The sequence below is a fragment of the Nerophis ophidion genome, linkage group LG16, assembly GCF_033978795.1.
Source record: "Nerophis ophidion isolate RoL-2023_Sa linkage group LG16, RoL_Noph_v1.0, whole genome shotgun sequence".
Taxonomy (NCBI): Eukaryota; Metazoa; Chordata; class Actinopteri; order Syngnathiformes; family Syngnathidae; genus Nerophis; species Nerophis ophidion.
The window spans coordinates 13,611,959-13,635,593 of NC_084626.1; the positions used below are offsets into that span (position 1 = coordinate 13,611,959).

A 23,635-nucleotide genomic window follows, 5' to 3' on the forward strand; every position below is an offset into this window, starting at 1 on the left:
GCGACGCAGGACTCACAGCGACCAGGTGGCTTAGTAATTATTTTAGTAATGGACATATTGATGTCTTCAGGGTGTCATGTTCGTTATACACAGCAATTATCACTGAAGTCTAACCAGGTGAAGTCAAATTCCCCCGTTTTCGTGCTGCTTAGGGACTTATCAAACGTTCCTCCCACATCTAATGGGGCAACCTAAAATCATTCAGATGTTATCATCGAAATAGGGTACCGTTTGAATTTGCATGAAACCGTGCCAAGTAATTAAAATGTACCAAATTCTGTACCCAAACTTGATTGGAATATCCTTCATTTTAGACGTGTCTGTTATTGACACCTCCACCATGCTTCCCATCCTCAGATTGCAGCTACACTTGTCACCACAGATGTCGAGCGCTCATCCAGCTGGACTGCAGCACAGACACAAGTTTTCCAGCAGAGCAGGCGGACTTCTCTGTGGACTCCATCGAGAGGGACACCAATGTGGTGAGGAACTGATGCTGCATCTAAAAAGGCTGTGGTAAATTTGTGTTAACGAAGCAATCTGGGGGAAAAGTAGACAGACGACCTGGGGAAGCAGCACAAACTCTAAAGCAGTGGTTCTTAACCAGGGTTTGATCGAACCCTAGGGGTTCGGTGAGTCGACCTCAGGGGTTCGGCGGAGATCAAAACACACCCGACTCTTCGTGTAAATACAAACTTCTCCCTGTTGGCATATTACAGATATGGCAACAGCTGACTGATTTGCAGGTGTGTAATTTGTTGTTAGTTTATGCACTGTCTTAGTTTTGTTGTTTGGACAAGGTGATGTTCATGCACGGTAACATGCACGGGAACATATTCATTATTAATTAGTTGCTGATCAACATGCAAATTAGTAGCATATTGGTTCTTATCTAGTCATTAAGTACTAATTAATGCCTTATTCATCATGGCCTTATTATAACCCTAACCCTAACCAAATAACTAACATATTCTATTACTTAGAATATGTTCCCCTAGTGTCCGAATAACTCTAAATTAAGTCTTTGTTACGTAGAATATGTTCCCCTATACTAAAGTGTTACCAAAAACATACAACTTTGTCTTGAATTTGAAAAAAAAAGCATTTTATTTTTCAGTAAAGAAGGGTTCAGTGAATGCGCATTTGAAACTGGGGGGGGTTTGGTGCCTCCAACAAGGTTAAGAACCACTGCTCTAAAGTGTATTTTACCAAATGTCAATCTTTCACCAGGTCAGGCTGCGACCTCTGTTTTTTTTGTCTTATTCTCATGACATGTGTTTCTCCTGTTGGTTTTTGGTAGGATGAGCAGACTGACTGGCCCAAGCGGGAGTTAAGTGTTGGGGAACTTCACCAAAAGGTCCAAGAGTACAACGCACAGATCAACAGCAATCTCTACATGCTGCTGGTAAGTGACGGACTCTCACGTTATCCATGGTTTTTAGAGGAGGAACAATGGTGGGCGTCAATCCCCCCTGGAGGCTAGAGACCAGGAGAACAGTAATCAAGTGGGAAATTCTGATCGTCTCCTCCGACTCCAATGCAATCTCACATGTTTTATTCTATTGTATGACTTGCATTTTCTGGTCATGCCACGTTATTAATATTAATATGTTCATACGTTGGGTCTTTTTTTTCACTCATTTACTCTTCATCTGTTTCAACATATATTGGGTTTCACTGTGTAAAGCGCATTGAGTCACTAGAGAAAAGCGCTATATGAATATTATTCACTTCACAAAAAATTATCTTCACTAGTAGACATGGTCTATTTTTTTTCACTCATTCACCCTTCATCTGTTTCAACATATATTCAATCAATCAATGTTTACTTATATAGCCCTAAATCACTATTGTCTCAAAGGGCTGCACAAACCACAACACAGACCACTACGACATCCTCGGTAGGCCCACATAAGGGCAAGGAAAACTCACACCCAGTGGGACGTCGGTAACAATGATGAGTATGAGAAACCTTGGAGAGGACGAAAGCAATGGATGTCGAGCGGGTCTAACATGATACTGCGAAAGTTCAATCCATAAATGGATCTAAAGCGGATCCAACACAACAGCGAGAGTCCCGTTCACAGCGGAGCCAGCAGGAAAACATCCCAAGCGGAGGCGGATCAGCAGCGCAGAGATGTCGCCAGCTGATACACAGGCAAGCAGTACATGGGCAACGGATCGGACCGGACCCCCTCCACAAGGGAGAGTGGGACATAGGAGGAAAAGAAAAGAAACGGCAGATCAACTGGTCTAAAAAGGGAGTCTATTTAAAGGCTAGAGTATACAAATGAGTTTTAAGGTGAGACTTAAATGCTTCTACTGAGGTGGCATCTCGAACTGTTACCGGGAGGGCATTCCAGAGTACTGGAGCCCGAACGGAAAACGCTCTATAGCCCGCAGACTTTTTTTGAGCTTTGGGAATCACTAATAAGCCGCAGTCCTTTGAACGCAGATTTCTTGCCGGGACATATGGTACAATACAATCGGCAAGATAGGATGGAGCTAGACCGTGTAGTATTTTATACGTAAGTAGTAAAACCTTAAAGTCACATCTTAAGTGCACAGGAAGCCAGTGCAGGTGAGCCAGTACAGACGTAATGTGATCAAACTTTCTTGTTCTTGTCAAAAGTCTAGCAGCCGCATTTTGTACCAACTGTAATCTTTTAATGCTAGACATGGGGAGACCCGAAAATAGTACGTTACAGTAATCGAGGCGAGACGTAACAAACGCATGGATAATGATCTCAGCGTCTTTAGTGGACAGAATGGAGCGAATTTTAGCGATATTACGGAGATGAAAGAAGGCCGTTTTAGTAACGCTTTTAATGTGTGACTCAAACGAGAGAGTTGGGTCGAAGATAATACCCAGATTCTTTACCGAGTCGCTTTGTTAAATTGTTTGGTTGTCAAATGTTAAAGTTGTATTATTAAATAGAGTTCGGTGTCTAGCAGGACCGATAATCAGCATTTCCGTTTTTTTGGCGTTGAGTTGCAAAAAGTTAGCGGACATCCATTGTTTAATTTCATTAAGACACGCCTCTAGCTGACTACAATCCGGCGTGTTGGTCAGCTTTAGGGGCATGTAGAGTTGGGTGTCATCAGCCTAACAGTGAAAGCTATCACTATATTTGCGTATGATGTCACCTAGCGGCAGCATGTAGATGCTGAAGAGTGCAGGGCCAAGGACCGAACCCTGGGGAACTCCACACGTTACCTTAACATAGTCCGAGGTCACATTGTTATGGGAGACGCACTGCATCCTATCAGTAAGATAAGAGTTAAACCAAGACAGGGCTTAGTCTGACATACCAATTCGTGTTTTGATACGTTCTAATAAAATATTATGATCGACGGTATCGAAAGCAGCGCTAAGATCGAGGAGCAGCAACATAGATGACGCATCAGAATCCATCGTTAGCAATAGATCATTAGTCATTTTTGCGAGGGCTGTCTCCGTAGAGTGATTTGCCCTGAAACTGGATTGAAAGGTTTCACATAGATTGTTGGACGCTAAGTGTTCATTTAACTGCTCCGCAACAATTTTTTCGAGGATTTTTTAAATAAAGGGAAGGTGAGACACCCGTCGGTAGTTTACCATGAGGTCAGGATCGAGGTTAGGTCTTTTAAGGAGAGGATGAATAACCGCTTTTTTGAATGCTAGGGGAACAGTGCCAGAGGAAAGTGATAAGTTTATAATATTTAGCACTGATGGACCTAATAATACAAAGAGCTCCTTGATAAGTTTCCCAGGAAGAGGGTCAAGTAAACATGTTGTTTGTTTTATTCCATTTACACGTTGTAACAATTCCTCTAATGTTATTTCCTCAAAACGAGAGAAACTATTTTGGAGGGCAGTATCCACCGTATCTACAATCGTATCTGTGTTAATAGAACCCAGTTGTAGCTGGGACGCATTGTCTTTAATCTCCTTTCTAATGACTTCAATTTTCTTACTAAAGAATTGCATAAAGTCATCAGCTGAGTGGGTGGAGCTACTGGAAGGGGCCCCTTGTTGGTTTAACGATGCTACCGTACTAAACAAAAATTTAGGATCGTTTTTATTACAGTGGATGAGATTTGAGTAATATTTAGCTTTAGCTAAGGTAAGCATGCGTTTATAAGTTATTAAACTATCACTCCATGCTTGATGGTGCACCTTAAGTTTAGTCGTGCACCATTTGCGTTCCAGCTTTCTACATAATAATTTCTGAGCTCTAGTTTCTTCTGTAAACCACGGGGAACGTTTTTTTGGAGCCTTTTTTAACTTCAGCGGTGCTATGTTATCAATGGTTTCGCGCAGGGCGTCGTTAAAGTTGCTAGTGAGGTTATCAATAGAGCCCACATACATTGGGAATGGTGCCATTACCGAGGGCAGTAGGTCAGCAAGAGTTGTCGTTGTGGCAGCATTAATGTTGCGGCTGCTATAGCAGTTATTATTATTATTAGTTTGACGAACATGCGTCTGAACCTCGAATTTTTATAAGGTAATGATCGGACAATACTTTAGTATACGGGAGTATCGTAACTTTGGAAACTGTGATACCCCTGACAAGAACTAGGTCTATCGTATTACCGTTGCGATGCGTGGGTTCATTTATTATTTGTGTAAGACCACAGCTATCAATTATAGTCTGGAGTGCTACGCACGGTGGGTCCGATGGGGTATTCATATGGATATTAAAGTCCCCATTATAATTATATTATCGGCGTGCGTCACTAGATCAGCAACGAAGTCTGAGAATTCTTTGATAAAGTCCGAATATTGGGTTTCACTATGTAAAGCGCTTTGAGTCACTAGAGAAAAGCGATATATATCAATCAATCAATCAATGTTTATTTATATAGCCCTAAAACACAAATGTCTCAAAGGACTGTACAAACCATTACGACTACGACATCCTCGGAAGAACCCACATAAGGGCAAATAAATATAATTCACTTCACTAGTAGACATGGTCTATTTTTTTTTTCACTCATTCACTCTTCATCTGTTTCACAAGTTTAGAATTTGGCATGCAAGTTGCGCAACAAGTTGGGGACGGCGTGGCACGTGTTGGGCGAGTGGCCGTGCCAGCAACCTGAGGGGTCCTGGTTCGATCCCCCACCTTCTACCAAACCTCGTCGCGTCCGTTGTGTCTTTGAGCAAGACACTTCACCCTTGCTCCTGATGGGTCGTCGTTATGGCCGTGTGTGGTAGCCCCCGCCATCAGTGTGTGAATGTGTGTGTGAATGTGGAAATAGTGTCAAAGCGCTTTGAGTACCTTGAAGGTAGAAAAGCGCTATACAAGTATAACCCATTTACCATATGTGTACTGTAGGGTTGTACGGTATACCGGTATTAGCATACTACCGCAATACTAATGAATCATATTTGATACAATACAGCCTCTGAAAAGTACCAGTCCCCACCACCCGTAATGAACCGTAAGATTTTTTGTTAAATAAAGCCATACAATAAAATAAAGCATTTTTTGTGGTGCCTTTTATTTACAAAAGTATCGAAAAGTATTAAAATAGTTTTGGTACCGGTACCAAAATATTGGTATCGGGACAACACTAGTATAATGATATAATGTAATAATTTGTGCCGCCACGGTCAATGGATGAATTAGCCCTTATGGCAGTCCATCGATGTCGATGATGACGTTGCTCCAAACGAAGTATTGGATTGGTTATTGTTGTGCTTTTCGCCTGTGCATAGCCAGGTGGCTGCTCAGGCCTATGCGTGATCCACAGACTTTGTCACAGGAGGGGCAGGGGAAGGCAGCAATGATGGTCGCTGGTGCTGTGGCACGTTGGTGTCTTTGTGCACGCCGCTGTGCTCTCCGCTCTGTGAACTTCTCCTGAAGATGAGTGATTCCCTGGTGGCAAGTAGAGCTCCATGTCTGGCGGTCAGCAGCCAGGGACTCCAGTGCTGGTGGTTTGATGTCACACTTTTTCAGGAGAGTTTTAATGTGGTCCTTATACCGTTTTTTCTGGCCCCCGGCAGACCTTTGACCGATTGAAAGATGGCCATACAATATTTGACGGGGTAGGCGGTGGGCTGGCATTCGAATCACATGTCCGACCCATCTTAGGTGTTTTTGGCCAAGGAGTGCTGTGATGCTGGGTGTGTTGGTCCGGTCATAAATTTCAGTGTAGGGCACCCTGTCTTCCCAGGTCAGACCCAGGATCCTTTGGAGGCAGCGGATGTGGAAGGCCTCGAGACTCTGGATGTGCCTCTGGTAGGGTGTCCAGGTTTCGGAACTATAGAGCAGCGTGGAGAGGCAGACTGCCTTATACTAGACTGTCTTGGTGGAGATGGTTAGATTCCTGTTCAAGAAAACCCTGGACCATAGCCTTCCAAAGGCAGCAGAGGCCAGGCCAATTAGCCCACTAGGCTGCACACTCGCATGTCAGACAGACACACGCTATTTCCAGGATGCACCTTTATTTGTTTATTTACAGTCAAGCCCCAAATTATTCACACCCCTGGCAAATTGTGACTTTTTTTTAACCAGGGATTTTTTTTTGTGCTTGTTTGGAAATGACTCAGGTGTCTGCTGGATGACAAATTGCTAGAGGCAATATTAAAGAATTCATTAGTTTAAAGGTGCCATATGTAACAATTTCATGTCAAGTCATCATTAAAGGTCTACTGAAACCCACTACTACCCACCACGCAGTCTGATAGTTTATATATCAATGATGAAATATTAACATTGCAATACATGCCAATACGGCCGGTTTAGTTTGCTAAATTGCAATTTTAAATTTCCCGGGAGTTTCTTGTTGAAAACGTCGCGGAATGATGACGTTTATGCGTGACGTCACGGACTGTTAGGAAATATTAGCGCTGCACACACACACAGCTAAAAGTTGTCTGCTTCATAATTACACAGTATTTTGGACATCTGTGTTGCTGAATCTTTTGAAATTTGTTCAATTAATAATGGAGGAGTCAAAGTAGAAAGACGGAGTTGGGAAGCTTTAGCCTTTAGCCACACAAACACATGGTGATTCCTTGTTTAAAATTCCCGGAGGTGAAGCTTTCCTATGGATCAGAGCGGTCAGGCGAACATGGATCCCGACCAAATGTAAACCAGAAGTTTTTGGTGAGAAAATTGTGGTAAAAATTCGCCACTTACCGGAGATCAGCTGAGCTTGTACCGTCCATAAAGCTGCCGTCGACTTCCATCAGACACTGGTCTCAAGGCACCCGTGGACAAACCCTTCCGACTATCAGGTACTATTATCAATCAATCAATCAATCAATGTTTATTTATATAGCCCCAAATCACAAATGTCTCAAAGGACTGCACAAATCATTACGACTACAACATCCTCGGAAGAACCCACAAAAGGGCAAGGAAAACTCACACCCAGTGGGCAGGGAGAATTCACATCCAGTGGGACGCCAGTGACAATGCTGACTATGAGAAACCTTGGAGAGGACCTCAGATGTGGGCAACCCCCCCCCTCTAGGGGACCGAAAGCAATGGATGTCGAGCAGGTCTAACATGATACTGTGAAAGTTCAATCCATAGTGGCTCCAAGACAGCAGTGAGAGTCCCGTCCACAGGAAACCATCTCAAGCGGATCAGCAGCGTAGAGATGTCCCCAACCGATATAGGCGAGCGGTCCATTCTGGGTCCCGACGAGCGGTCCATCCTGGGTCTCGACTCTGGACAGTCAGTACTTCATCCATGGTCATCGGACCGGACCCCCTCCACAAGGGAGGGGGGGACATAGGAGAAAGAAAAGAAGCGGCAGATCAACTGGTCTAAAAAGGAGGTCTATTTAAAGGCTAGAGTATACAGATGAGTTTTAAGATGAGACTTAAATGCTATACACTAGCAACACAATAGAAAGATAAGGGATTTCCCAGAATTATCCTAGTAAATGTGTCTAAAAACATCTGAATCCGTCCCAATGCAATCGCGTTTTATTTTTTTTAACTTGATTTTTATTTTATTTTTTCTAGTCCCTCGCTATCAATATCCTCAAACACAAATCTTTCATCCTCGCTCAAATTAATGGGGAAATTGACGTTTTCTCGGTCCGAATAGCTCCTTTTGTTGGAGGCTTCCATTAAAAACAATGTGAATATGTGAGGAGCCATCAACATGTGACGTCATCGTCTGCGACTTCCGGTAAAGGCAGGGCTTTTCTGTTAGCGACCAAAAGTTGCAAACTTTATCGTTGATGTTCTCTACTAAATCCTTTCAGCAAAAATATGGCAATATTGCAAAATGATCAAGTATGACACATAGAATAGACCTGCTATCCCCGTTTAAATAAGAAAATCTCATTTCAGTAGGTCTTTAAATGGCCTTGATATGTCAAAAGGCATTCATAAATCATGTTCTTTTCGAATACTTCTATAACTGATAACAGTAGTTCTTCTGGGATATGCTCATTTCAAAATTAGATCTACAGCCCCGAAATCTTGTTATTGTTTTAATTTTGATGCCCCGCCCTCCACCAATAACATTTCTAAGGCTGTTGATATATGTTGTTCCTAGTCGACCTGGAGCTTTCTTTCCTACTAGTTTTCCTGTTAACATCAGCTTTTCTGAGCTGTCTTTTCTAATGATAGGAATTTCAGCTGCCTATTTCAAATCGTTGCAATTAGAGATGATCTTGTTTCTGCCCCTAGCAATACCTCTTCTTTACTTTTCTTTTAAACCCACGATATGCACAGTATTTTTCTGAAGAACCACATTTCAGTGGCCTCTAATTTTCTCAGTTGTTGATTGTTTAAAGTCCAGCATTCAGCACTCTGAGTTTGGTGTCAGTTGAGATGTTTTTATTTTTAAATATAATACTCATTGTGTTGGCCCTGCGATGAGGTGGCGACTTGTCCAGGGTGTACCCCGCCTTCCGCCCAATTGTAGCTGAGATAGGCGCCAGCGCCCCCCCACGACCCCAAAAGGGAATAAGCGGTAGAAAATGGATGGGATGGGTGGATACTCATTGTGTTGAAGCTGTCTTTTGACAAGGCAATGTTTATCTCTTTTTCACACCTACCATCAGATCTTACTGTGACACCGAGGTACTTGAATTGATCCACTCGTTTTATTTTGTTTTTGTTGCATGTGATGTTACATGCAGGTGGATGTGTTTTTTTTAGAAACTGTCATGACTTCGGTTTTGTTGAGGTTTAGAGCCAGTCCGTTTGCTTCACTGTGGGCTACTAATGTGTTCGGGATGTTCTGCAGTTTTTCTTCAGAGTCTGCCACTAGCACAGTGTCATCTGCATATCTGAGGTTGTTAACATTAATTCCTCCAATTTTTATACCATCTTAATGAACGATGTTGCCTAAGATCATTTTACTGTAGATGTTAAACACATCAGGAGATAGTACACAACCTTTGAATGGCTTTGAATTGACTGCATTCACCGTCTATTTGGACTGCTGCTTGTTCACAGTAATTTATATACTGTATTAAAAAGTGTTTTTCTTTTTTTTGTGTTGAGTACAGACTCTATAGCAGTGGTTCTCAAATGAGGGTACGAGTATCCCTGGGGGTACTTGAAGGTATGCCAAGGGGTACGTGAGGTTTTTTTTTAAATATTCTATAAATAGCAACAATTCAAAAATCCTTTATAAATATATTTATTGAATAATACTTCAACAAAATATGAATGTAAGTTCATAAACTGTGAAAATAAATATAACAATGCAATATTCAGTGTTGACAACTAAATTTTTTTGTGGACATGTTCCATAAATATTGATGTTAAAGATTTCTTTTTTCGTGAAGAAATGTTTAGAATTAAGTTCATTCATCCAGATGGATCTCTATTACAATCCCCAAAGAGGGCACTTTGAGTTGATGATTACTTCTATGTGTAGAAATCAACAAGTTTTTAGTTATTTTTACATCTTTTTGTCCAAATAGTTCAAGAAAGACCACTACACACTAACAATATTATGCACTGTTATACAATTTAATAAATCAGAAACTGATGACATAGTGCTGTATTTTACTTCTATATCTCTTTTTTTCAACCAAAAATGCTTTGCTCTGATTAGGGGGTACTTGAATTTAAAACATTTTCACAGGGGGTTCATCACTGAAAAAAGGTTGAGAACCACTGCTCTTAGAGTAGAGTACCATAATTTCTACCCTATCGATGATTTTTTTTTTAAAAAAAGGTTATGGTTAGAGATGTCCGATAATGACCTGTTTGCCGATATTCGATATTCCGATATTGTCCAACTCTTAATTACCGATTCCGATGTCAACCGATACTGATATATACAGTCGTAGAATTAACACCACTATTATGCCTAATTTTGTTGTGATGCCCGAATGGATGCATTAAACAATGTAACTAGGTTTTCAAAAATAAATCAACTCAAGTTGCCATTTTTATTATTGAAGTCAGAAAGTGCATTATTTTTTTTAACGTGCCTCAAAACAGTAGCTTGGAATTTGGGACATGCTCTCCCTGAGAGAGCATGAGGAGATTGAGGTGGGCGGGGTTGGAGGGTGGAGGTGGTAGCGGGGGTGTATATTGTAGCGTTCCGGAAGAGTTAGTGCTGCAAGGGGTTCTAAGTATTTGCTATGTTGTGTTACGGTGCGGATGTTCTCCCGAAATGTGTTTGTCATTCTTGTTTGGTGTGGGTTCACAGTGTGGCGCATATTTGTAACAATGTTAAACTTGTTTATACGGCCACCCTCACTGTGACCTGTATGGCTGTTGACCAAGTATGCCTTGCATTCACTTGTGTGTGTGTGAAAAGCCGTAGATATTAAGGCCGGCACGCAAAGGCAGTGCCTTTTTAAAGGGGAACATTATCACCAGAACTATGTAAGCGTCAATATATACCTTGATGTTGCAGAAAAAAAGCCATATGTTTTTTTTAACCGATTTTCGAACTCTAAAAGGGTGAATTTGGCGATTTAAACGCTTTTTAATTGTTCGCTGTCGGAGCGATGACCTTTCACCCGTGACATTACAATGGGAAGCAATCCGCCATTTTCTCAAACACATTACAAACATCGAGTCTAATCAGCTCTGTTATTTTCCGTTTTTTCGACTGTTTTCCGTACCTTGGAGACATCATGCCTCGCCGGTGTCTTGTCGGAGGGTGTAACTTACGTGGAGTGTGCTAATCAGACATATCAATGGTCACGGCATGCTAATCGATGCTAACATGCTCTTTAGGCTAGCTGTATGTACATATTACATCGTTATGCCTCATTTGTAGCTATATTTGCATCCAGCCTTTCCCTCCACCCACATTTAATGCCAAACAAACACATACCAATCGACGGATTCAAGTACACCAGTGGTCAAAAGATGCGAAAGTCCCTCGTTTGTTCTGCACATTTTACCGACGATAGCGATGCTATCGACAGACGTGGCACAGAGATGTGTGGATATCCTGCGACACTCAAAGCAGATGCATTTCCAACGATAAAGTCAACGAAGACACAAAGTTGAGTTTTGTTAATGTTATTGACTTATGTGCTAATCAGACATATTTACGCACGGTAGGACTGCCAGCTAATCGATGCTAACATGCTCTTTAGGCTAGCTGTATTTACATTTTTAGCTATATTTGCATCCAGCCTTTCCCTCCACCCACATTTAATGCCAAACAAACACTTGCCAATCGGCGGATTTAAGTTGCTCCCGTGGTCAAAAGATGCAAACGTTGGTTTGAAGGCGATCACCGAATAGCTTCAATAGCTATTCACTCAATAGCTTCAGTTTCTTCTTCAATTTTGTTTTCGCTATCTGCCTCCACACTCCAACCATCCGTTTCAATACATGCGTAATCTGTTGAATCGCTTACGCCGCTGAAATCCGAGTCTGAATCCGTGCTAATGTCGCTATATCCTGCTGTTCTATCCGCCATGTTTGTTTGTATTGGCGTCAAAATGTGACGTCACAGGAAAATGGATGGGTGGATTTACAGATAGCGAAAATCAGGCACTTTAACGCCTTTTTTTGCGATATTCCATGATGGGGAAAATTTTGAAAAAAACTTCGAAAAATAAAATAAGCCACTGGGAACTGATTTTTATTGGTTTTAACCCTTCTGAAATTGTGATAATGTTCCCCTTTAAGTTTATTGGCGCTCTGTACTTCTCCCAACGTCCGTGTACCACTCCGTACAGCGGCGTTTTAAAAAGTCATAAATTTTACATTTTATAATCGATACCGATAATTTCCGCTATCACTTCTTAAAGCATTTATCGGCCGATAATATCGGCAGTCCGACATTATCGGACATCTCTAGTTATGGTAGACGTCACACACAATGCTAAAAAATACTAAATGTATATCCAAAATTTTTGCAATAAAGTCACTTCTCTATCGAATATAAAATATTTCCTAAAAAGAGAAATGGAGACACCGTTCCCTCGATGCAGATTCACCACTAAATGACTTATGTCATCCTTTCAGAACAAAGATGGCTCCTACACCGGTTTCATCAAAGTCCACTTTCAATTAGTCCGTCCTGTCACCCTGCCGCCTGCTCAGGACCAAACACAGGACGAGTACGAGCACAGCCGGTGGTTGCAACGGCGGACGTCCTTCTATCTCCCTAAGGACTCTGCGAAGCACCTGCATATCAGCTCCCACACACGAGTGCGAGAAGTCATCCAGGCTTTGCTCAACAAGTTCACGGTGGTGGACAACCCCGCCAAGTTTGCTCTCTTTGAGCGCGCCGACAGACACGGTCAAGGTAGTGTCATCATCGTCGTCATCATGGCACCAAAACTACTCTAGACGATGAGTTGACGTTGTTTGTTCTGTTCAGTGTACATGCGGAAACTGAGTGACGATGAGTGTCCCTTACGGCTGCGCTTGTGTGCGGGACCCAGTGAAAAAGTCCTGAGTCTGGTCCTCAAGGAGAATGAAACTGGGGAAGTTAATGTAAGTAATTTACAGTACCTTAAGATGTAATGTAACCCTCAAAGTTGGACATTTTCTGGCGACCGTGTTGCAAGGCAGAATGTGCAATATGTGCACATGCAAGTCCCACCCATAGGAAGTCATACAGACACACTGTAGAAATGACTTGAAATTGATACATAAATAATAACTAGTAGTGTGCCAATACTGGTTTTTCACTTCTGATACGATGTTAGTATTTGAGTCTTGAATAAATAAATGTATATACAGTTCAGGCCGTAAGTTTGGACACACCATCATATCCAATAGGTTTTCTTTATTTTCATTACTATTTACATTGTAGATTGTCACTGAAGGCATCAAAACTATGAATAAACACATGTGGAGTAACATACTTAACAAAAAAAGGTGAAATTATTGAAAACATGTTTTATATTCTAGTTTCTTCAAAATAGCCACCCTTTGCTCTGATTACTGTTTTGCACACTGTTGGCATTCTCTCGATGAGCTTCTAGAGGTAGTCACCTGAAAGGGATTTCACTGGTGTCATAGTTTTGATGCCTTCAGTTAAAATCTACAATGTAAATAGCCCTGAAAATAAAGAAAACACATTGAATTGAGTACATATATATATATATATATATACCGTACATATAAATGCATGTGTATTTATATATATGTATGTATATATATATGTATGTATATATATTTATGTATATATGTATGTGTATAAATTTATATATATGTATGTATATATCTATATATGTATGTATATATACATGTATGCATATATCTATATGTATATGTATATATATATGTGTGTGTGTATGTATATGTGTACGTATATATATGTATATATATATATATATATATATATAATTATATATATATATAATTATATATATATTTATATATATATATATATAAATATATATATATATATATATATATATATATATATATATATATATATATATATATATATATATATATATATATATCCATCCATCCATCCATCATCTTCCGCTTATCCGAGGTCGGGTCGCGGGGGCAACAGCCTAAGCAGGGAAACCCAGACTTCCCTCTCCCCAGCCACTTCGTCTAGCTCTTCCCGGGGGATCCCGAGGCGTTCCCAGGCCAGCCGGGAGACATAGTCTTCCCAACGTGTCCTGGGTCTTCCCCGTGGCCTCCTACCGGTTGGACGTGCCCTAAACACCTCCCTAGGGAGGCGTTCGGGTGGCATCCTGACCAGATGCCCGAACCACCTCATCTGGCTCCTCTCGATGTGAAGGAGCAGCGGCTTTACTTTGAGTTCCTCCCGGATGGCAGAGCTTCTCACCCTATCTCTAAGGGAGAGCCCCGCCACACGGCGGAGGAAACTCATTTCGGCCGCTTGTACCCGTGATCTTATCCTTTCGGTCATGACCTAAAGCTCATGACCATAGGTGAGGATGGGAACGTAGATCGACCGGTAAATTGAGAGCTTTGCCTTCCGGCTCAGCTCCTTTTTCACCACAATGGATCGGTACAACGTCCGCATTACTGAAGACGCCGCACCGATCCGCCTGTCGATCTCACGATCCACTCTTCCCTCACTCGTGAACAAGAGTCCTAGGTACTTGAACTCCTCCACTTGGGGCAGGGTCTCCTCCCCAACCCGGAGATGGCACTCCACCCTTTTCCGGGAGAGAACCATGGACTCGGACTTGGAGGTGCTGATTCTCATTCCGGTCGCTTCACACTCGGCTGCGAACCGATCCAGCGAGAGCTGAAGATCCCGGTCAGATGAAGCCATCAGGACCACATCATCTGCAAAAAGCAGAGACCTAATCCTGCGGCTACCAAACCGGAACCCCTCAATGCCTTGACTGCGCCTAGAAATTCTGTCCATAAAAGTTATGAACAGAATCGGTGACAAAGGACAGCCTTGGCGGAGTCCAACTCTCACTGGAAATGTGTTCGACTTACTACCGGCAATGCGGACCAAGCTCTGGCACTGATCGTACAGGGAACGGACCGCCACAATAAGACAGTCCGATACCCCATACTCTCTGAGCACTCCCCACAGGACTTCCCGAGGGACACGGTCGAATGCCTTCTCCAAGTCCACAAAGCACATGTAGACTGGTTGGGCAAACTCCCATGCACCCTCAAGAACCCTGCCGAGAGTATAGAGCTGGTCCACAGTTCCACGACCAGGACGAAAACCACACTGTTCCTCCTGAATCCGAGGTTCGACTATCCGACGTAGCCTCCTCTCCAGTACACCTGAATAAACCTTACCGGGAAGGCTGAGGAGTGTGATCCCACGATAGTTGGAATAACACCCTCCGGTCCCCCTTCTTAAAGAGAGGAACCACCACCCCGGTCTGCCAATCCAGAGGTACCGCCCCCGATGTCCACGCGATGCTGCAAAGTCTTGTCAACCAAGACAGCCCCACAGCATCCAGAGCCTTAAGGAACTCCGGGCGGATCTCGTCCACCCCTGGGGCCTTGCCACCGAGGAGCTTTTTAACTACCTCAGCGACCTCAGCCCCAGAAATAGGAGAGTCCACCACAGACTCCCCAGGCACTGCTTCCTCATAGGAAGACGTGTTGGTGGGATTGAGGAGGTCTTCGAAGTATTCCTTCCACCTATCCACAACATCCGCAGTTGAGGTCAGCAGAACACCATCCGCACCATACACGGTGTTGATAGTGCACTGCTTCCCCTTCCTGAGGCGGCGGACGGTGGTCCAGAATCGCTTCGAAGCCGTCCGGAAGTCGTTTTCCATGGCTTCCCCGAACTCCTCCCATGTCCGAGTTTTTGCCTCCGCGACCGCTGAAGCTGCACACCGCTTGGCCTGTCGGTACCTGTCCACTGCCTCCGGAGTCCTATGAGCCAAAAGGACGCGATAGGACTCCTTCTTCAGCTTGACGGCATACCTCACCGCTGGTGTCCACCAAGGGGTTTTAGGATTGCCGCCCCGACAGGCACCAACTACCTTGCGGCCACAGCTCCGATCTGCCGCCTCGACAATAGAGGTGCGGAACATGGTCCACTCGGACTCAATGTCCAGCACCTCCCTCGTGACATGTTCAAAGTTCTTCCGGAGGTGGGAATTGAAACTTTGTCTGACAGGAGACTCTGCCAGACGTTCCCAGCAGACCCTCACAATGCGTTTGGGCCTCCCAGGTCTGTCCGGCATCCTCCCCCACCATCGCAGCCAACTCACCACCAGGTGGTGATCGGTAGAAAGCTCCGCCCCTCTCTTCACCCGAGTGTCCAAAACATGAGGCCGCAAATCCGATGACACAACTACAAAGTCAATCATGGAACTGCGGCAGAGGGTGTCCTGGTGCCAAGTGCACATATGGACACCCTTATGTTTGAACATGGTGTTTGTTATGGACAAACTGTGACGAGCACAAAAGTCCAATAACAAAACACCACTCGGGTTCAGATCCGGGCGGCCATTATTCCCAATCACGCCTCTCCAGGTTTCACTGTCGCTGCCAACGTGAGCGTTGAAGTCTCCCAGTAAGACAAGGGAATCACCCGGGGGAGCACTTTCCAGTACTCCCTCGAGTGTTCCCAAAAAGGGTGGGTACTCTGAACTGCTGTTTGGTGCATAAGCACAAACAACAGTCAGGACCCGTCCCCCCACCCGAAGGCGGAGGGAGGCTACCCTTTCGTCCACTGGGTTGAACTCCAACGTGCAGGCTTTGAGCCGGGGGGAAACAAGAATTGCCACCCCAGCCCGTCGCCTCTCACTGCCGGCAACGCCAGAGTGGAAGAGGGTCCAATCCCTCTCGAGAGAAGTGGTTCCAGAGCCCTTGCTGTGCGTCGAAGTGAGTCCGACTATATCCAGCCGGAATTTCTCAACTTCGCGCACTAGCTCAGGCTCTTTCCCCCCCAGTGACGTGACGTTCCACGTCCCAAGAGCTAGCTTCTGTAGCCGAGGATCGGACCGCCAAGTGCCCTGCCTTCGGCTGTCGCCCAGCTCACATTGCACCCGACCTCTATGGCCCCTGCTATGGATGGTAAGCCCATTGGAGGGGTGACCCACGTTGCCTCTTCGGGCTGTGCCCGGCCGGGCCCCATGGGAACAGGCCCGGCCACCAGGCGCTCGCCATCGTGCCCCACCTCCGGGCCTGGCTCCAGAGGGGGGCCCCGGTGACCCGCGTCCGGGCGAGGGAAATCTGGGTCCATGATTTTTCTTCTTCATAAAGGTCTTCGAGCTGCTCTTTGTCTGATCCCTCACCTAGAACCTGTTTGCCTTGGGAGACCCTACCAGGGGGCTTTATGCCCCCGGACAACATAACTCCTAGGATCATTGGGACACGCAAACTCCTCTACCACGATAAGGTTGCAGCTCAGAGAGGAGATATATATATATATATATATATATATATATATATATATATATATATATATATATATATATATATATATATATATATATAATTATATGGGTATAGGTATGAAAAACACTAAAATTAGGACAGACTTATGCTGTCTTTAAAGGGGAACTGCGCTTTTTAAGTTAAATTTTGCCTATCATTCACAATCCTTATGTAAGACAAGAACACATATGTTTTTTTTCTTTCATGCATTTGAGATTGTAAATGAATGCGATCAAAAGTGCACTTATATTGGAGCCGATGAGAGTTGCTCTACTCGGCCTATACAGACCCGAAAAACATCCAAACACCCTCATTTAGGTTTTTTATACACACTGTAAATATATATGACAAATATAATATTACAATATTTACGTATTTAAAGCATAATGCATTAATTTAAAAAAAACATCACAACGTTGGCTTTTTTCAAATATAATAAAATATAGCTAATTGTACAAGGTCTGCTGTCATTAGGATGTCGACTGATAGAATCTTGCTATATTCCAGTTTAGATGAAGAATGACTCATAAACCTTGCGAAGAAAAGGGGGTTGGAACCAAGCGTCTTTTCATGTCGTTCTTGCCATTTTCAGGTCTAAATTGGCTGTCAAAGTGTACAAATTTGTCGGAAGGCTCCTCATCCTTCTACTATTGGGGTGAGAGGCATGATTTATGATCTACAATACATTTCCACAAGCAAGGAAGCAAGGTAGCAGTTTACCACTCGATGATGTCAATATAGCCACACAAGCTTGTGATCAATGCGCCGCTATAAATAATTTTTCTGCATTAGCGCTTATAATAACAATATCACTAATACTTGCTTAATATTCAAATCATGAAATGTAAACAGAGTATTGTTGGTGGTTTTGGGGTGATTATTTATAGTATTTTGTTTTATAGGCGGAAAAGATGACCTCTCATTGGCTTCGTTGTAAGCTTACATTTATTTATGAGTTAATGTATGAAAAAAAAACATCCGTCTTCTGGTCTTTCATAATGAATGTGAACAATAGGCAAAATTCCAAAAAAGTGCATTTCCCCTTTAAGTAGAGGTGGAGTTGTAATTTGTGTTTTGGCGAGAAGTTAGGCTCGTAAGGCAGTAAGTTGAATGATCCAGACACGTTTGTTTCTGGATACTTTTTAATACATACTACCTTGGAGACTTTATGTGTAAGTAATATGAAACTATAATTATTTGATTTTTTTTTTATATTGACAAATGTGCTGTTTTAGATGCCATATTGTTTAATGAAGGATAACTATTACGTATGTCTCACTTGTATGCTATTGTGTGCTTAGCTGTTGTGTAACTACCAGCTTCTAGTAGCCTATAGCAGTGGTCTCCAACCTTTTTGTAGCTGCGGACCGGTCAACGCTTGATAATTTGTCCCGCGGCCCGGCGGAAGGGGGGAGTGTGGGGGGTTCTTTTTTTTTCTTTTCTTTGTCATGAAAAAGGGAGGTTTTTGTCATTAAAAAGGGAGGTTTTTTGGGTTGGTGCACTAATTGTAAGTGTATCTTGTGTTTTTTATGTTGATTTATTTAAAAAAGAAAATGTAATTAAATAAATCGAGCCCCTTATAAAGGAGGACATAACCATGTTTACCTTTTGTAAATGACTTGAATAAAAGTAAAGAAAGGTGTGCTAATTGGAAGACATTAGATGTTAACTAACGCTTCACTTTTGCACAAGTAATCACGCTGCAGAACTGCCTGTATAGGAGCTTATATCAGAGATTTTAGACTCAAGCCTGCAGCTTGTTTTTTTTTCTGATATTGGAGCAATATCTGATATCAATATCGGATAGGGACACCCTTAAAATTACAATTAATCAGTAAAACCGCATTCTGTTGTGTTGGGTTTCAACTTGAAATTTCACAGGTGACACAAATAATTCTGAAATATTTAACATTACTTTTATTTAATTGTTATTTTCAAAAATGTGTTTAATCAAAGTATCCTGGTCAGAAAGCGGTCCGATGTCAGCAAAAAACAGGTATCATAATAAAATATGTCAATATAACTTACATGAGACACAAAAGAGCTTCTTTGTGACATTCCAACAAAAAAGAAACAAACGTGGTAGCTTGATGCTAAATTACATTGGATATGCTGTATACATGCTACTAGCTTTAGCGATTTTTACATGGCGATTTCAACACCGCCATCTTTGACAATGAAAATTACATCTAAGATGCAAGTTTCAATCAGACAGCTGGTGTGTAATAAGTCCAGACACTTTGTGGAGCTAAACAAAATACAAGACTGGAACATTCAACTCAATGCCAAAGACTACTTTATATCCTGACTGCGGCAACACACTTAGGACAAACTGAAATGATTGCATACTTGAAAGTGAGACTCAGAAGTGTAAGAAAAGAAAATTTGACAACTTCCGGTTATCCGGTAGATAACTTTTCGGCTCGATATCGGTATTGACCGACAGTCAGTACTGCAATATCGGTATCAAAAGTGGAAAAAGCAGAGACACCTCGAGAACATAACATAATTTCGATATCAATGTATTTCAAGTAATGTTTAATTGAATATATTTTTTGTTTCACATATTAATTTTAGGGAACGTACTCAAAACTTACACAAATATAATGTGAGTAAAGTGGAAATGTACAAATTGTACACAATACTAACAGCATGTAAATTAAATGACGTTCTGATCCTTCACAGTGGGATGCCTTCAGCTTTCCCGAGCTATGCAACTTCCTGCGGATCCTGCAGCGTGAGGAAGAGGAGCATTTACGGCAAATAGTGAGGCGCTATGCTTATGCTCAAGACCTGATGACGAGGGCCATGGCCAGGATTACTGCTCCTGCTTGACTCTGGGCTAATCCACAATATACACGGAACTCCAGTGTCAAAGGGAACGACATGTTTTAATAAAGTTTACTAGAGATACTGGATGTACATTTAATGTGAATGTTTTGTGTGACAGCAGTGCCAGTGTAAATAAGTAAATAACTGGATTGAGAGTCATCCTGCTTTGTTTAGGTTATTTGTCGTGGTTTCACAAGCACACGAGTTATAAAGAGTAGTTTTATTTCGTCAAATGTTTCAATTAAAACATGTTAGCACTTTAGTGGCGGTGACTGTGGAAATGTGTTAGATAAATTGTGTTTATAGTGTAATCTAATAAACTGATGGTCTGAGGGTTTCATGAGTGTCATTTTAAAAAGTAAAGTAGAAAAATGAGAATGATTAACACATTATGGAACAAAAAAAACTTGCAGTATTTTCTTCTCACCCAATACAATTACTTAATGTAAAAAAAACAAAAAATCTGCAAGTTTGTTTTTTCTGGGTCAGCATATGTTTTGGTCATTTAATTTGCTTTTCATGAATGCAAATTTAATTACTTAAAAAAAAAAAATTCAAGATGTCGTCGCTGTCGTGGTTGTGTCATCCTTTTGCGTTCTCTATGTTTCCCTCTTGATTTCATGTCTTTTTATTTGCCTTTTGGTTCGGGACCCTTTGGGGATGTGTGACAAGGGGTGGCACTTTCGTGACTTCTGCGGTGCTCTTTTGTGGGCTCTGTGCCTCCTGGGAGCCTTTTGGCCGTGGGGACCAGCTGCTGGGTCTCTGCCACACCGGAGACCATTTGGAGAGAATTGAGGATATGCGGATGAAGACACAGGGCTGCGGAGCTGGAGCTGTGACGTACGGGCTTCACAATGTCTTGGGTGAATGAAAGTGTATCAGACGCCTCGGTCTCCTTGGACGCATCCTCGCTCATCCATGCGGACTGGACACTGGCAGAGAGTTGGTGGGCGGCTTTCTAGGTTGCTTTGTTGGGTCTGCTCCTGTCTCTGGCCATGCTCCCCCCATCCCAGTAGACGATGGCGTAAAACACCCCTGAGGCAGCCACAGCGTATGTGGGTGTTGAAATGATGATTTTGTTTGGTTGCTTGTCTATACATGGTGCAATCATGTGTAAGCAATATATATTATTAGTTGATTATTTTTTGTTTTTTTTGTTCTTTTACTTATGTGGTTGTGTGTAAAAGTGGCACTGTTGGAGTGGCAGCTGGTTGCATCAGCTCTGCTCTTTTGATGTATTTAATGTCTGTCGGGGGTGTGGCCTGCAGACCTGGAGCAAAGCGGGTATGTGCCAGGACCGGCTTCAAGATCAGCGACAGGTGCGTAGATGGCCCACCTGGGTGCGTTTATCTAATCACTTGTCGCTCTGTTAAAGGCAGCAGCCGGGAAGGAGAGGGAGAAGAGGGAGAACGAGCACGAGAGAGTGCGAGAACTGAAACTAAACTTAATGGCTGAAAAGCATATGAAAATTATATACTGAAAAATAAATAATTGTTCACAACGATGAATGAGGTTGTTATGTCCAACCTTGGTGGTCTGAAAAACCAGAAGAAGCAAATCCTCCACAATGTCCTTGTTTTTTCACGTTTCCCTCTTACTTACATGTTTATGTGTACTATGGCTATGAGTTGTTTTTTTTTCCTTGGTCTCAATCTGGACCCCCTCTCCAGGGGCCCAGGCTTGGACTGAATATTTTTTCTCATTCTCTGTTTTAAGTAAAAGTGGGGACAATTACCACCTGTATGTCTGTGACTCTGGCTTAAATGTATTGGAACCTAACACAGAAATGATTTTTAGACATGGCACGAGGACTGACATTTCCAAAAAACTCTTCGGACATATTACACAAAAGTGGGAGAGGAAAAAATCTGCTGCTGTCAGGCAAAACAACCCCTCACAAGAACACTTTCTTCCCCCACTCTGATGAACACGACACAGTCACAGAGTGTCAGACATGTTGCTAAGCTGTCACTGTGAATGGACTAATTCATGTTCACTTCACCATCTGTTTGCTCTTCGCTCTACTCACCACTGCACATTCACCTTATTAGCCTTGCACATGTTAGTTATTTAAGTACTTACTTGGGGTAAATCATTTATATTCATTGTTTACATTAAGCAAGGAGAGCACGGTTTACCAAGTCAAATTCCTTGAGTGTTAAAGCTGATTCTGATGATCACGCAAGATACACCACTATAGTATATACCAGGGGTCCCCATTTATGGCCTGAAAACATCCAAAATCCAGCCCGCAGGAAGTCCCAGGTAAAAATATATATATATATTCATATATATTTCTATATATTTTTGTATTATTATTTTAAAAAAATCTGTTTTCTACCGCTTGTTACTCTCAGTGTCTCCTAGCCTGGGCGTCGGAAACCCGCGGCTCTAGAGTCGCATAGTGGCTCTCTAGAGCTTTTTCGAAAATGTATGAAAAATGGAAAAAGATGAGGGGAAAAAATATATTTTTTGTGTTAACATGGTTTCTGTAAGATGACAAACATGACACAAACCTCCCTAATTGTTATAAAGCACACTGTTTGTATTAAACATGCTTCACTGAATGTAAATAATTTAAATAATTCAATGTATATACTCTGATGATTAACTTGTGTGATGACTGTATTATGCTGATAGTATATATTTGTACCATGAATTGACTAACGTGGACCCTGACTTAAAGAAGTTGGAAAACGTATTCGGGTGTTACCATTTACTGGTCAATTGTACAGAATATGTACTGTACTGTGCAATCTACTAATAAAAGTTCCAATCAATCAATCACTGATTCGAGTATTTGGCGAGCGCCGTTTTGTCCTACTAATTTTGGCGGTCCTTGAACTCACTGTAGTTTGTTTACATGTATTACTTTCTCCTACTTTCTATAACATGTTTTATGCCACTTCTTTTTCTGTCTCATTTTGTCCACCAAATTTTTAACGCTGTGCATGAATGCACAAAGGTGAGTTTTGTTGATGTTATTGACTTGTGTGGAGTGCTAATCGGACATATTTGGTCACTAAATGACTGCAAGCTAATCAAAGCTAACATGCTATTTAGGCTAGATATATGTACATATTGCATCATTATGCCTAAGTTTTAAGTATATTTGAGGTCCTCTTAGTTCAATTTATATCTCATGACACACGATCTGTATGTAATATGGCTTTTAATTTTGTGGGGCTTCAGACAGATTTGTTTTTGTATTTTTGGTCCAATATGGCTCTTTCAACATTTTAGGTTGCCGAGCCTCTTAGGCAAATCATATTGTCTAAAAATGCATTTTCCCATCGATAACGTGACATTACGCTCACGCCGCAGCAAGTTCGCGCTCTTTCAGTAGTTGCAGCTGAGATAGGATCCAGCGACCCCCGCGAGCCCAAAAGGGACAAGCGGTAGAAAATGGATGTATGGATGGATTCTCATCCCAGTAATATACTCCCATTATTTATTATTTACTTTTTAAATTGTATTTAAATTCTGTACACTGCTGCTGGAATTGTAATTTCCCTGAGGGAACTCTCCTGAAGGAATCAATATAGTACTATCTAT

The 23,635-nt window shown here is 42.2% G+C and overlaps 1 protein-coding gene across 3 annotated transcripts in view; it reads left to right on the forward strand.

Annotated features, from left to right (window-relative positions):
• rassf1 (Ras association domain family member 1) overlaps window positions 1-20,612 on the forward strand; it is a 33,926-nt gene extending 13,314 nt beyond the window's left edge. The window contains exons 3-7 of one of the 3 annotated variants that reach the window (XM_061874332.1): window positions 358-482; window positions 1,301-1,405; window positions 12,488-12,692; window positions 12,768-12,883; window positions 19,934-20,612. In XM_061874332.1, the coding sequence (XP_061730316.1) occupies window positions 358-482; window positions 1,301-1,405; window positions 12,488-12,692; window positions 12,768-12,883; window positions 19,934-20,083 (701 nt within the window). In that variant the 3' untranslated portion in view covers window positions 20,084-20,612. Of the gene's footprint in view, window positions 1-357; window positions 483-1,300; window positions 1,406-12,409; window positions 12,693-12,767; window positions 12,884-19,933 lie in introns of all 3 variants that reach the window. The other 2 variants (XM_061874331.1, XM_061874333.1) reach the window with 2 other exon arrangements.
• The last annotated feature ends 3,023 nt before the right edge of the window (window positions 20,613-23,635 follow it).